The sequence below is a fragment of the Centroberyx affinis genome, unplaced genomic scaffold (assembly GCF_046629955.1).
Source record: "Centroberyx affinis isolate AG114_WGS23_722 - 3 ecotype Tasmania unplaced genomic scaffold, CSIRO-AGI_Caff_v1 ptg000889l_1, whole genome shotgun sequence".
NCBI lineage: Eukaryota > Metazoa > Chordata > Actinopteri > Beryciformes > Berycidae > Centroberyx > Centroberyx affinis.
In genome coordinates, this window is record NW_027279478.1 from 25,327 (window position 1) to 41,115 (window position 15,789).

Consider the following 15,789-nt stretch of genomic DNA (forward strand, 5'->3'; position numbering starts at 1 on the left):
TTTCATAACATGCTGGTTTCCTAGGGGAAGCTCTTCACCTGAAATAACTGTAATGCAACATTCTGATGGGATTCCGCACAAGTATGCATGCGTGTTATTGTTATTCACATTATTATCCTGGGTTTCAAGGCTTTTCTACCCTGCCAAGAAGAAATGGAGTGTAATTCTTGGACATGAAAATGGTCAGGAAAAAAAGATATTGGATAAGGGTGGAAATTTTGCTTTAATTAAAAAGATATTGGTATCAGTATCGGCCTTTAAAAACCCATATTGGTCAAACCCTAGTTCAAATAATGGCTTAGTGAAGTAGATTCCTGGGCGCCACACCGTTGATAAAACTGAATTAATCACCAACTGGTCAGCCTTAGAAAAATGCTGCCGTTGCATCCACTTCTAATCTTTCTAAATAACTTTCCAACTCCTGTTCCCCAACACTGATTAGGTTGTCGTTGGACAGAGGAAAGATACATCAAGCTGAGTGTGAAACGCCAGTGGAAATGAAACCTCACTGCAGTGTGGCAGTGGAGCCTGGGGACAGAAAAGTGAAATGGCAGATCAGATGAAGAGACAAACTGCAGAAAATTCACCGGGAGACTGAAACGCTGTGTGTAACACGATTGGTATACACCAGGGCATGCTTTCTCTTAACCACCGTTATGATGAGTGAAGGACTATGGGGATTACACACACACACACTCATACAGGGGATACAGGAAAAGAGATGGAGAGTGAGAGGAAAGAGAGAGGGACACAAAAGATAAACCCACACACTCACCTACACAGTCAGACACTCACCTACACAGTCAGACACACACACACACACACACACTCTCTCTCTCTCTCACACACACACACACACACACACACAGACCCCCACAGGGACAGTATGTACTGAATAACACAGGATAGCTCAATCATGATGCATATGACAGCAACTTAGACTGGAATATTAAGTGCCTTCTAGAGTAGGCATGAAATCACAGGGGTTGGTGTGCTTGTGTGTGTGTGTGTGTGTGTGTGTGTGCGTACAACACGTGCTAAATGCCCTAAATACATGTTGATGTGTTTATTGACACGACCCGCGTAATGGAAGTCATTAGTTAAAACATTTCACAGAGATTTCAGCCATTAAATGCAAACTGTGAAACGGAACAGGAAGCTATCGCTGCATCCCCGTGGTTCCACGCAGTCTTAAATCTCTCTGCCACACACACACACATTGCACACGCCTTCCTGGAAAATAATTGCATTCCCTTCGATAATTGTCAAGCAGTAAATCCATGAATACATTAAAAATAGCTCATTGTGATTTAGGATGATGATTACATCTCCACAATAAACACGTAACCCCGCGTTCCTACCATGGCTGTCGCTTGACAATGACATGATTATCGTTTTAGACGGCCTCATCAGGATGGGGTGGTTGTTATTCATCTAAGTGTGTGTATGTGTGACGTGTGATCACTCTCCCCCAGCTAATGCCATGTTTCTTTCCCCATGATAATCACACTATAACATATTCTGATGGGATTTTTGTCTTAAAAGCATGGGACAAATCTTTACTACGGTGTGTTACATCATCTCTTCTGCCTTTCTTCTCCTTGTCACTAACCACTTTATAGGTGACTGGCCAGGAAAGAAGTCATGTCAAAAAAGCCTTCACCCCTCTCTATTTGTATTCTTTTATGTTCTGCTGTAGCCCCTCAGGCCCGGAGCGGGGGTTGTGTTTTCAGTTTGGCCGATGCTCCGGACGATAACGCTTCCCTATCATCTCCATGCGATCCAGTGTGGGAGAGAGAGAGAGAGAGAGAGAGAGAGAGAGAGAGGAACACAGGGTAATGTTCTCAAAGCTATCGTCGGGAGAAACGGTCTGCTGGAGTCTAAAGCAAGTGCAACCGCCTCCGGGTGCGGAGCGAGCGTGTTGGTGCGCCCGCGCTCCATTACATTACACCTACACACACACACACACACACAGCGAGAGCAGCCGAAGAGGATTATAAATGACGGCGGATGTAATGGGAGAGAAAGAAACTCGGAGACAAAAGTCGGGCGGTGCGCTCACATCTTCTCCCCGAAAGACACAAAAGCCCCACACACACACACACACACACACATGTATGACTGCACACAACATGCGGTTTGCACTTATGGTTGTACACAACTTCTCTCTCACGCACACTTTTTTTTTTTTTTTTTTATGTGGGTGGACTCTTCCTAGCACTCTTTGATCTGTTATCAAATAATGGGATGGAGGCTGCATTTACTGTACGGCAAGCTGGACTAGAGAGCTTATCTTGTGTGCATGCGTGCCTGAGGTAGGAGACGTGCAGGTTTGTGTGTGTGTGTGTGTGTGTGTGTGTGTGTGTGTGTGTGCGTCTCGGTGTTGTTGGGCAAGCATGAAAAGTGTTTATGGCTATATGTGTATGTGTTTGGTGGGGATGTCAGGCAATTCCCCAATTGCATAAAGTACTTGAGTTTACAAACTTGCATCTTCATGTACACAAACACACAGAAACGTCACTTTATACACCCCCCCCCCCCCCCCCCCCCCCCCCCCACACACACACACACACTCTCCTTCCTCCTCTCCTCTGCCCTGCTATAAAACACCAACTAACATGTCCCTGGTGGCATTGATCCTGCAGCAGCTCAGCTTGCTGTAATGTAACACAGCAGCACTGACTGATATGAAAAGAGCAACAGGTCCCCAGGGCCCGCAGGAGCCTCTCCGAATTCTGTCTCTCTCTCTCTGTCTCTCTCTGTCTCTGTCTGCCTGTCTCTATGTCCCCCCCCCTCTCTCCTGGCCTAACTGAGCTCTAAAAGGGTCTGCACTGACACCGCAGAGATAGAAGCAACAGGATAGACTGGATCACTCCACAGTAAAGAAAAGCAACTGAAGACAGATAGAGAAATACACTTAGAAAGTCAGCAAGTAAAGAGGTAGAAAGACTGGTGGTCAGACAGGCTAAAACGCTGCTCATTGACCGGATGTGTTCCAATATGCTGCTGTGACTGGCAGCAAATCCTTCAAGCTGATTGGCTGAGAGAGTGAAGGGATATCAGCCGATTGGGCCAGCTGCTGTAAGGACATGGGACCATGGCTTCACTAGCCAAGTCTAAAAACAAGTCATTCATTCATTGATTTTCTCTACTTGCTTATTCATTTCCAGTGTCACAGGGGGCTGCAGTCTATCCCAGCATGCATTGGGCAGGAGGCAGGACACCAGTCCATCACAAGGCTAACACAGATCGACAGACACTTCATGCCTATGGTCAATTTAGAGTCCACCTGACTTACATGTGTTTGGACTGTGGGAGGAAACCATGCAAACACAGGCAAAACATGCAAACTCCACACAGAAAGTCACCTCTTCTTGCTGTGAGCTGACAGCCACTAAGTTTGTTTTGTTGGCTAAATAACAGTCTGAAAACTAACAAATGAGTAACAGCAAAAAGGAAACAGTGAGAGTAACAGCAATCTCCTGCCAAACGAAGCAGACCGATTCCCCTGCTGACGCCTGAATCCTGTTTTGATTGGGCTTGTAACTGGTGGAAACAAACTTAAGCCACATTTTGATCTAATAATAGTAATCTTACACTTGACTGGGAATACTCTTTTCACTTGCCCCTGTCGAAAGGGAGGTCAAAGGTCAGGGTCAGCCACAGAACAGCGTCTCAGGAGCCGGCAGGACTTCAGCAGGGCGGATGTTTGCAGACAGGGGGTTTGAACTCGGGTCCGAGTTCAGAGAAGCTTACAAATGTAAGTGGGTAATAGCTCTTTGTATGTGAGGTATTGCATCATGAATCAGCAGTACAGAAAATATCGTAGAGTAATGTTTTTTAATCTATTTGTTTGAAGCCAAAGTGGGTCAGACACATGTTTATCATGCGTCCCCACTTAGCAACACTGCTAGTGTATTTTAATGAGCCCCGATCCAACGGCTAATATATGAAATTTAGACAGCATGTGTAAGTGGAAGCTGTGTACGTAATATTTGCTAGTAGGAGTAAAACTCAATTCTGGCTTGTATAATAGCAGACTGTTTGTAGCCACATATACGTGGTTATTTTCACAGCACAGAAAGGAGCTCCCTAAGCACCAGGAATGGCCTGCCTGACTGTGATACAGCTAAGCTGCGCTACTGCTGGGTGGGAGCGCATAGATGAAAGTACTACAGAGAGAGAGAGAGAGAGAGAGAGAGAGAGAGAGAGAGAGAGAGGGGTCTCAGTGAGTGGGTAAGAAAGATGAAAGACAGAGTGGAGTATATGAGAAAAAAATTAGAAAGAGAGCTAGAGGGAGCACAAATTCACTAGTTCCTTTTTCAAAGGTAGTAATCATACAAAAACGACACATTTGATTAACTCCTATTAATTGTAACCTTGACACACATCCCAAACACACTTTTTTTTCCTATTGACAGACATCTGAAATGGCTTGAAATACAGTGGCAAAGCCATCAGATCCAATGAGTGCGCACATTTGTGTGTGAGACAGTGACAGCTAGGTCTAGAGGAATGTAAACTGGTGATCAATCTTAAACAAAGTGAGTAATGACTGAGCTACCTGAATCCGTGCTAGAGACTACACACACACACACACACACGTGTACACAGGCACACACATGGCGCATTACTGCATAGAGCCCAATGCATTGAAATTACACAAGGTGATTGGTGAGCAGGTGAATTGCACTTTTCCCATCATGTTTTACTTTAAACCTTAAGCTAATAAGGGAGATGCAATATTAATATTCTGTAAACAAAAGGGATGCCATCCTTCATGAAATCAATCCCTGCACACAACAAACACAAACAAAGATGTTCTACTTCTCAGCATAGGAAAAAAAACTCAATCTGTTTCATCACACAGTTTACAGATACAGACACACACACACACACACACACACACACACACACACAAGCATACAAACAGAGGCAGAAACACGCACATAGCTAGCAGCGGGTGGGGCCGTGTGCCTAAACGAACACGATTCCCCCATTATCATAAATTAAAGGCTCATAAACCTTCTTCAGAGGCCTCCTCTAAATGTAATAAAGAACCTCTTTTCCTGAATCCATGTTTAATTCAACATATGGATATGCTCAATTAGCAGCCCTAATTAACGCTAGCCGCACTCCAATTGGGGCTGCTGAGGGAGGGAGGGAGGGAGGACAGGAGGGAGGGAGAGGAGGAGAGATTGGGGGTTCGGGGGGGGAGGTAGTACGTAAGAGGTAGTAAGAGGGATAAAAAGGAGGGGGGGGGGGGAGAGCAGATTTCCAAAAAGAGAGACAAGGCAAGTAGAGGTATAGGTCTAGGTATTAGACGGGGAGTGTGTGTGTGTGTGTGTGTGTGTGTGTGTGTGTGTGTGTGTGTGCAGAGCAAACCATGTTTAATACATTCTTTATGCAAACATTTGTCTGCACACCATCGTTAAACTAATCTAATATGCGATACACCAGCGTCCTACAAAATCCGCATACCCCTAATTTTAACGAATGCGTCTATTTTATTTTTGGAGACTTTCTGATGCGAGGGCTCTGTCTGCCTATTACTGATATAACTGTAAACGTTGGCGTGTGATACAGAAATGTTGGCAATGCTCAGAAAGCCAGTCTGGCAGGCTGTTAATATTCCACTTCCAACTGCTATCAGACTGCATTGTGATGGAGATGCACTGTGCTATCTGTATGTGCGATCCTCATTTGTTTCTTTGTCATGTCTGCGTGCGTAATGTCAACAATAAAACAATGATTTGAGCAACAGCATGATGTTTTGTATAGGGCCAAATTGGGTTTTGTGATGATTTATTTGTGTGCCATTTCTGTTTTTAATAGATGCAGATTGACCGCAGATGAGAAAGGCAGAGTGCCATGCATGCTTCTGCTGCCCAATACAGTCTTGACATCTTGATTTGATGTTTTGTTATTTGTTTTGATGAGATTTTTCATCTCGCCCGCATAAATTTGTATTTTATTCCTCTTCTGTCTGAGTTTAATCATTGAGGTTTATCACTGTGCAACTAAACTAATCTCAACAAGACACATACAGTATGTGGACTTGAACCTACTACGTCACAAATACACACACACACACATATTATGTTCCTATGCTCACTGAGTTACCTGCTGAGTTTCAATCCAAGTATTTTCATGCCAATTATGAGGAATCAAATCAAAGAGGCTGAATGTCAGTGGCAAATTTTGATAAAAATGTCCTTAATATCGCAAAAAAAAAAAAAAAATCACACTTGCTTGAGACAGGAACGTTTTTTAAAGAAAATATGATAAAGACAGAAATTATGTGATAAGTTACAATGGAACACGTGTTGAATAAATAATGACTTAGTGACATTTGTCTGGAAAATATCTGTCCACCTCAACCTCCCAGAAATGGTATTAAGGTGTATTGGTATAGATATTAAGGTGTATGGTTGTATAGCCAATAGCTGGTGCTTTAGAATATTGTCAAGTGCATTTCTTTGTTTTTGTCTTGGGACAGCCTGAAAAATGGCCAACACTAAAAAACAATAACAACTAATACTAAGCAATTCTGAAAAGACTTTGTATTTTTCTGAAGGATGTGCTTCCTGACCTAGCTACATTTAGCACTCAGGAAGCCTATTTATTCACTCCCACCCAGATAATGGAAACACACCTAATTTGCTTTCTTTGCAGCATTTCAGAAGTTTACTTAAAAATTCACTTGAGAGCTGGATGGAAAAGAAACACAGCTAATGGATCCATTGTAGAAGCTGGAGTGACAGACCTTTATGTGTGAACTCAGATAGCACAGGTCTTTATCTGTGAGTCACATGACCTTCTCAATATTCATCACCACCACCTTCATCTTTAAATGATAGATCAAAAGACCATCTCTGCTGGTTATTACCGCGGCACGGCTTCGATAACACACACACACACACACACACACACACACACACACATCAGGCAGGAAATCAATTATCATCAAGGCCTCCATGAAATATTTCGAAGCTGTAATAACCACCTTATTTTCCACTTCAATACGGAATATGGGCTCACACAGGTCAGACAGATGAAAGGCGATGGAAAGAACATATAGTCTGTGATTGCACTTCATGTCAATAGAGGGAAATTAAAAGAGAATAAAATAGTGTGTGTGGCTCCTGTGATGGACAAGGAGGATTGATGTAATGAGTTAAAAATGATTACGGGGCTGACAGAGAGAGAGAGAGAGAGAGAGAGAGAGAGAGAGAGATAAGCCAATAGCCAGTGAATGCAAAGAGTAAGAGCAAGAAAAGCAGAGAGAGAGCCATGCAGAAAGTGAGAGCCAAAGTACGAGATCGACAGGTGGGTGAGCGAGTTAGAGGAGGTTCAAAAGAGAGGGAGCGAGAGAGAGAGAGAGAGAGAGAGAGAGAGAGAGAGAGAGAGAGAGAGAGAGAGAGAGAGAGAGAGTGCGCACTTTGTTGTCTTTAGATCCATATCCATTAGAGAGACAGAGATGATATGGGAGCAAGGCGCCCGCTGCTTGGGTTACATGACTAAATCAACAGCAGCTTTTGTTTCCGCCATGGCCGCAGACTCCCTAACGTAAGTGCTGTGTGTGATGGCAGCCTTCAAACTAACAACCTACAGACAGGATGGAGATAAATGAACGGGTGGAGAGAGAGACACAGAGAGAGAGAGAGAGAGAAGCAAGGGAGAGTGAAGACATTAGCGTTTCCATCCAAGTGAATTTATATGCAAACTTTTGAAATGTGGCAATACAAAAAAAGTGAATTGCGTGCATTTGCATCAGCTGCATTGAAGCAAATAAACAGACTTCCTGAATGTAAAAAAACAAACACATCCATCAGTAAAAGTTGAAAGAGTCTTTGGAAGAACTGTTTAGTATTGGGCATGTTGTCATTAGTGCGCTTGCTGTAGGCAAAGCACACTATTACTATCCTAGAGTTCCTATCCTATCACTATTACTATTACTATTCTACATCAAACTGTGCGTTCTACGTATTTTTCTAAGAGATCTGTCACAAGGTATTCATGATTAAATGCACATTTTTGATCAGAACTGGCAGGCCCTGAACTGGCAACCCAACAGCCTTCATTGGCTGATGAAGGCTTAGCTGTTATCTGTACACATAAGTGCAAGTAAACATTGTTATAGTCACCGCCACCTATAGTTTTTCTATAGTTTTTCTAAGGTGATCCAGTCATTAGTCACTGGAAATATGACCATCTACAGTGTATTTTCACTGTGTAAGATCCACACACATCTCTCTCTGTTTGGCCTACATTTAGCCTTGTGTTTTTAATGCTTTGCTCATCAAAAAAATGAATGCAAAGAAATGAATGTATTAATTAATTCACTAAGGACAAAATTCCCATAAATTACATACAGTATCTTTAAATCAAAAAACACTGACGAGATTTGCAAATTATTGCAATTATGCAAATTTTATTAAATGAATGAATTAATTGAATGACTTGTGTGTGGTTGTCATGCTAACGCTTGTTCTTGCAGCCACAGTTGCCATGTTTGTCTCTACAGGCCCACACTGAGGTGAGGCTGGATGGAAACTTTGCTGGTGCGTTCACAACATTGCCTGTCATTCTTTTGAGGATCGCTTCCTTCTTTGCTGGCTTTTTCTTATCTGCGCTCAGGCATTTCTTTGGCTTCATCGTGACCACGTCTTTGCTCACGGCCTCCGTCACCTTCTGTATGCCTTTCTTTGAGCAGCCATGGTTGCCGGGTTTGTCTCTGCAGGCCCACACTGAGGGGAGGCTGGATGATGCCTTTGCTGGCGTGTTGACCACATTGCCTGCTTTCCCCTTCTCTGTGCTGATGCTGCTCTTCTGCTTAATCATGTCAGCTTCTTTGTTGAAGGCCGCCCTCATCTTCTGCATCCCTGCCTGCTCCTTAATGTAGGTCTTCCGCATGATGGCCATCTCTGCCATTTGGAGCTTGAAGGCCTCCGTCTCCATGCGGATGTTTTCGCTTTCAGCTTTGAAAGCCTTCCTCCTCATGCCTTGTGCCACTCTGTCTTTTCGGAAGGTCTCTTTTTCCTTCTCCATGTTGTCCTTCTCCAGCTGGAAGGCCTCCCTCATCTTCTGCATCCCTGCCTGCTCCTTAAGGTAGGTCTTCCGCATGATGGCCATCTCTGCCATTTGGAGCTGGAAGGCCTCTCTTTCCATGTGGATGTTTTCACTTTCAGCTTTGAAAGCCTTCCTCATCATGCCTTGTGCCACTCTGTCTTTTCGGAAGGTCTCTCTTTCCTTCACCATGCTGTCCCTCTCCAGCTGGAAAGCCTTCCTCACCATGCTCATTTCATCGACCTCTCGTCGAAGGGCCTCTCTCTCTCCGATGAGTCTTTGCTTTTCCAGCTCCAGGTCTGCCCTCAGCTTGTTGACTCCTTCCTTGTCATGCAAAAGAGTTTTCTGCAGTGCTTCCTCAGCGTATTGTTGTTTTTCTGCCTTCTTCAGGGCGAGATGCTCTGTCTCGCGTGCCAGGACCTTCTCATCTCTGCTAAGCTGGATCCGGCGCAGAGACTGCCTCTCTTTCTCCCTGGCAATCTTAAGAAGGAGCTGATGGTGGTCTTTCACGTTCTAGAAAAAAAAGAACGATTTTTGATGGATTATACAGTGGGCAATCTGTTCGTTTCATCTTATTCATGGAACTCCTATTCTATAAAGTGACACCTCAGTTAGCCACATCCTCTTTCTGTCTATCTAGCCTCTCCCTCTTCCCTACCTCTTTATTAATCTGCATCCATTTCTCCTGGGAGACGAGATCGTCAGCATCGCTGGCCAGAGTGAGCTTCGCTCTCTCAAGCTGCTGGGCTTTTTGCGCCAGTCTCTCCATCTCTCTGTTGAGTGCCTCCTGTTGTTGAAGCACAGAAACTGCTTCTATCTTCATCTGGAAGCACAAAAACACAATTACATTAAAGCCATAGATCTTGATAACTAATGATACACATTGGGATACAATTTTAAGAATGGAGAATGTCTTTGATGGATTTAATACAGTTTAAAAGTGTGTCAACTAACAAATGGGATGATTTTATTACTTAATCACTGACTTAATCACTTTATGAGTAGAAAGAAAACACAAAAAGTACCTACCTTTACAGATGGATTCTGCAGTTCTGTGGTCATTGCAGGTGCAAAGATAGTTTTGCTTGTAAAATTCCTTGTTTTACCTATTTCGCCAGTACCGTATTGCTTATTCAAGCTGCGTGTGGTGGACTGAAGTGTGCTCTGCTGTGCACCAGATCTCATATGCTCAGAGTTCCGTTTCTGCATCACAATGCAAACAATGGCTTTCGAATTCCACAGCTCCTACAGTGAATCCACATGTAAAGAATACCTGAAATCAACTCAAACAAACTTGTTTTTGTTAATATTATACTAGTATAAAAGACAAACATGAGGGATGTATGTTAATGTTTATGTAAAAAAATCTTCCTTATTCAGGCATACCACAATTAAGCATTCATATTATAGTACTTTAGCCCAGCACACATTAAAGGTGTTTTTAAATCAACATCATGAGCTTGTTTCTTTAATGTCTTAAACTGAAATGAGTGGAAGAAGAGGAGAGTAGCATGTAGAAGCAGTAGAAGGCCAGTTAGGATACTTTGTACTGTGAACCAACAGGTGTTTCACTCCATTAGCCACACTGTATATACGCTCACCACCTCCCTCTGAGCGGTTTTCCAAACTTGCTATTTCCCAGCAGTCCTAGGGGGCTATAACTTACTGTGCTGCATCCCAGGGGAAAGGCAGGAGTAGAGCTAGGAGTCAGAGCTAGTTGTTCTTTAGTGTCAGCTAATGTCGGCCATATTTCAGGCTTTTATCCAAAGACGAAAACAAAGAAATGCACCTGGCAAAATTCTAATGCAACAACTAACGGCCATACAACTATGATGATGGACACCTTATACATGGCAATGACAGCTGGTTGGACATTTCTAGTGGACAGAAGCCACTTTTGAACTGTTGTGTACAGAAACTGAACCCGGTGGGCTGATCATGCCAAGCCAACATCATTATTTATCTGACAAATGCATTTCCATTGCTCTTTGTCGCATAATTTCTCGATCGGCAATATTCTGTTTCAAGTGAGCGTAAAAAAAACTTTTTGTGAATTTTGCCGTATCAATTCACCTTCTTTCATTTCATTCATCATAGCTTGGAAGAAACAACAAAAAAACATTTTGACGAACGAAAGACAGAGAGAGAAAGTGGTAGAAAGAATGAGGGAGGGAAAGATGAGCAGAGAGAAGAGCGAGAGGGGAGAAAATAGAGAGAGAGAGAAACGGAGAAGAAGGGGAGAGGGTGAAAGGAGAGAGAGAGTGAGATCAGAGAAGCAGCACATCAGGACAGGATGGAGTAACTAATCCCAGTGTTAGGCTGATTGATACTGAGGTTAGCCCGCGGCGACGCTCACCGCAGGACACCGCAATGGAAATACGGGATAATTGCAAAGTGGAAACTGACCTTAACTAGCTGAGGGAGAAACGGCCACGCAATGCTCCAATAATGTTCGCCTGCGGTTATTGTGGCGAGCCTCTGATGCTAATATCCACGCTTAGAGAGCAACACATTACATATCCTGGGATTACAATATATTTTTTTTTGCTAGAAAAATGATGTAAGTAAATAGCAATGAATTAAAAATACTTTTTAAAAATACATATAGGTGGTGTGTGTGTGTGTGTGTGTGTGTGTGTGTGTACATGTGTTGGGGGTTAGAAATCAATAGCGCTATAGGCCACATGTCTACGCTAAGGAAAATCAATGCCTCTTTTACAGCTTTGATAGCTGCTGTGAGGATGTAAGGCTAGGTGGTCTGACAAGGAGATTTGAGTATATGTATGTATGTGTGTAGGTGTGGCAGTTGAAACAGGGTGTGTGTGTGTGTGTGTGTGTGTGTATGTGTGTGTGCGTGCGTGCATGTGTGTGGCTTGTTCTGTTTACAAATGTAAAATTGTGTTTTTATGTATGAGGTGATATGTGTAGCCTTGTACCCTAGAGAATAGCTTTGTATGTGTGTGTGTGCTTTTGAAAAATTTTGCTCCAACATGAGATATCCGCCGAGACCTAGTCTTACAAAATGTTTGACAGCACAAAATAAAAATGAGTCATGGTACTTTTGGTGAACAGCAGTCAGTCTTGGTTGAATTAAGGTACAGATTTTTTGGAAATACTTGACATACTGCAATTTGGGACAGAGCTCTGTGTGTACTTGGTTTTTCTTAAATGTGTGTCCATGTATGTCATAAGAGGAATTTAAATAGGTGCTGTGGGTGCCTGGCGCCCATGTCTAACAATGTAGAGAATCCCTTAGAATGTACTAATACAGGTAGACATTACTCACAAGTTACAGTAAATAAGCATAATGAACAATCATTGGCCATTTTCCAGCAATAATTCACTCTTATAGCCTTTATCAACACGGTCAATGAGAAGTTTTCAAAGATAAAGAAAATGAATTTCTAGGGTTGGTGCAATATGGCAGATTTGGAAAAATAATTGTTGATGTTGCAAATATCCATGTACTTACATGAGAATCGGTAAATAAATAAGCCAAATGCCCATGTTGTTGGTTTGAAAGCTGACTGGGAATCAGCACTGCATTTTCTATAGTATAATAGCTGTGGATTTTAACTGGAATTTCAGTATGCTGATAAGTTTTTATTTTACCCTCTTAGAACTATAACCTGGGTGGATAAACAGAGATTTCAAATATATCTTGCACCCATATGCATGAAAGGCAAGCTCCACTCCTGATGTATGTGTTTGCCTATATGTGTGTGTGCATGCACCATTGATGAATATCCTTCTCAACAGTCATCTCTCGTCCTCACAACAGGACAAAGATGCCCTGTTGCTATGTTGCTGTTATAGACTGTGTGTGTGTGTGTGTGTGTGTGTGTGTGTGTGTGTGTGTGTGTGTGTGTGTGTGAGTGTGAGGCGGGTCATCAGTACAATGTGTGTGTCCGTATGGGTGGTGATGGCAATGCAGTGTGTGTGTGTGTGTGTATGTGTGTGTTTGAGAAAGAGACTGTATGTGAGACTTCTACGTTTATCTGTGTCTATCGATCTGTCTATCTGTGTAAAGCCTGGGGTCACGTGTATGGTTAGCGTGTGACATGTTTCGACTAGCGCGTAGGCCACACCTTGAAAGATATAGTACGTTTCCTTCCGCAAAAAAAAAAACAAAGTTGCCCCACTTCTCGCCGACAGGCAGAGAGCGGCCCGCTTTCCCCGTTTCCGACGGTGACGATCAAGGACAAGATTGCGGAGAGGAAAAACAGATCATGTCTGACATCTCTAGACACACGATAACACAGAAAATATAGAAATAAATAAATAGATGAAACATTTCACTTTTTTTTTTGTTTTTTTTTTGTTTGGCAGCCGTGAAGTCGAGTTAAAAATAGCCCCCGTTGCACTCTGGACCAGATCTTAACTGAATCTTAAAATGCGCGACGACCCAAATGACAGACTGGAAAGTGTACAGAACGCTTCTGAGTTCGACGCGGTGTGAACGTCACACATCTCCACTTTTAAAGTTTTTCATGTGTTTCTTTTTTTCCCCCCATCTGAACTAAAAACTGTTCACCACCCTAAGGGCCCCCCCAAAAAAAGAATCCCTTTTAAAACACGTTGTGCAATGCAGAGTTGTCAAGCTAGAAACCAGAGGTGTGTTTTCTTAATCCTGAATGTCTAGAGATGTGATGTTTTCATCTGACGCCGCCTTCAGGTTTTCTTCGACTTATTTTTCCCTCTTCTCTCACCTCCGACAACACTTTCTCTCTCTCGCCCTCTACATGTTCCTCCTCCATTTTTTTTTGTTTTTTTTGTTTTATATCTTTTTCTCTCTCACCCCTGCTGTTCCTCACTCCCGCTGTCTCCTTTGAAATCCTCTCCCCTTATCATTTTTTCATCATTTTTTTTTGTATTTACCACAGTAAAGTGTCTTCGGGGGTTTCGGTTAACAACAGGGAGGCCCTCCACGGTACAAGTATGCCGCTCAGAGTATCTGCAGTTTTCAGAAAGTCAAATTTAAGACTTTTTTTGACACCTAGAATTGAATTTAAGACCAATCTAAAAACCAAGATAAAGACATAGCTATTTGAGAGTTCTGAAACTATGAACGCAGTATAAGAAAAATAAAAATCAAATCATGTTTTGCATATTGTACAACCCCTGTCCTGTATTAATCTCAGAGTGGACATGCAGTGCAAAGAAACCTGTCATTGCATAGTGGAAAAAAATAGACCTAGGCATGATTTATGGGTAATGAAGTCCTTCAAACTTGAAAAAATTGGCTTTTGACCCTGGACTTCATTTTTATTCTATTCAAACCCAATACTGTTCTCTCCATCCCTCTCTTTCTTCCCCCCCATCCCGCCGCCCACGTCGCCTTACCTGCGGCGCACTGCTCTTCGTCCGCCCCGTTCTCGCAGTCCCTCTCGCCGTCGCATCGCCATGACAACGAGACACATTTGCTGGTGGCTCCCCCGCAGTCAAACTTCTCCGGCGGACAGGTCTGCCGGCCTGTTGTGAGGTGAAAGACATGGAGAGAGAGAGAGAGAGAGAGGGAAAGAGCAGAGAGAGAGAGAGAGGGGGAAGACAGAGAAGGGCAGAGGAGAAAGTAAGGGAAGGAAGGGAGGAAACGGACGGATGAAAACGGAGGGCAGCAAGGGGGAAAGACGGAGGGGTGAGACAAGGCGGGCGGAATGAGGGGAGAAATAGGGAGAAGGCAAAAGATAGAGAGAGAAGAGACAGCCAGTCAATGAAACAGTTTGATAACTCAGTTATCTTGTTGCTCACATCGATTCCCCCTCAAAGGCCGGCAATTAAACTAGACACACAGAGAACAAAGAAGCAGGCATGCTGTCGGACAGACACAAAGCCAGGAAAACACACACACACACACACACACGGTTACAAACACAAAAACACATAAGCAAGAGAGAAACATTACACACAGACTTTTATACAGAGGGACGGTTTATAAAATCTTACAGGAATATTTAGGATAGATGGAGCATGGCGGGACTCTACAACGACTACCATTGTACACACACACACACACACACACACACACACACACACACACACACTCCTAGAAACTGAAATAAATTCAGAATGAATATGTGCGTATAATGTGCGTGGTTTTATTGTGTGAAACCTTGTTTGGTGAAAGCCAATGTTTTTTGAGTAAAAATCAATAAAAGGGAATGAACGGTGAAAGCACACTTTACAGTTGGTCAGACAAACACACACACACACACACACACACACACACACACAGAGTGGTCCCTCTAGGTAAAAGCCCATTATAGCAGAGAAGGCCATTGTTCCTACATGTGTAGCCCATGGGGTTGGTGCAGGCAGAAAAACACAGCGGTACAATACATCAAATTTACACTGAGTCCCCACAGCAAATCCCTGTCCCTTCCCTCTGCAAACCACTACACTCCTTCACCCTGCCTCGCTTTACCCGCCTCCCTCCCTCCTCCGTCTCTCACAAACACACACACACACACACACACACACACACACACACACACACACCCTAACACCACTGGGGACTATAGCCCTAGATTACATTACAGCGCTGTCAAACTCAACTCCATCAATTATACATATTTGACCACCAGCACTGCTGCTTGGCAACCAGCCCGAGTGTTTGTGTGTGTGCATGTGTGTGTGTGTGTGTGTGTGTCGCGGCCACAGATCAATAGTACCTATGGGATTCGCTCATTTCGGCCCCTCTCTCTCTATTTTTCTCATCTCGTA

General features: G+C 43.3%; 1 protein-coding gene across 1 annotated transcript in view; it reads right to left on the reverse strand.

The window, feature by feature from the left end:
• LOC139645666 (low-density lipoprotein receptor-related protein 8-like) overlaps nt 1–15,789 on the reverse strand; it is a gene marked incomplete at both ends in the record, with an annotated part of 91,369 nt that overhangs the window by 24,252 nt on the left and 51,328 nt on the right. Inside the window, one exon of the mRNA XM_071521452.1 lies at nt 14,413–14,541. Within this exon, the coding sequence (XP_071377553.1) occupies nt 14,413–14,541 (129 nt within the window). The remainder of the gene's footprint in view (nt 1–14,412; nt 14,542–15,789) is intronic.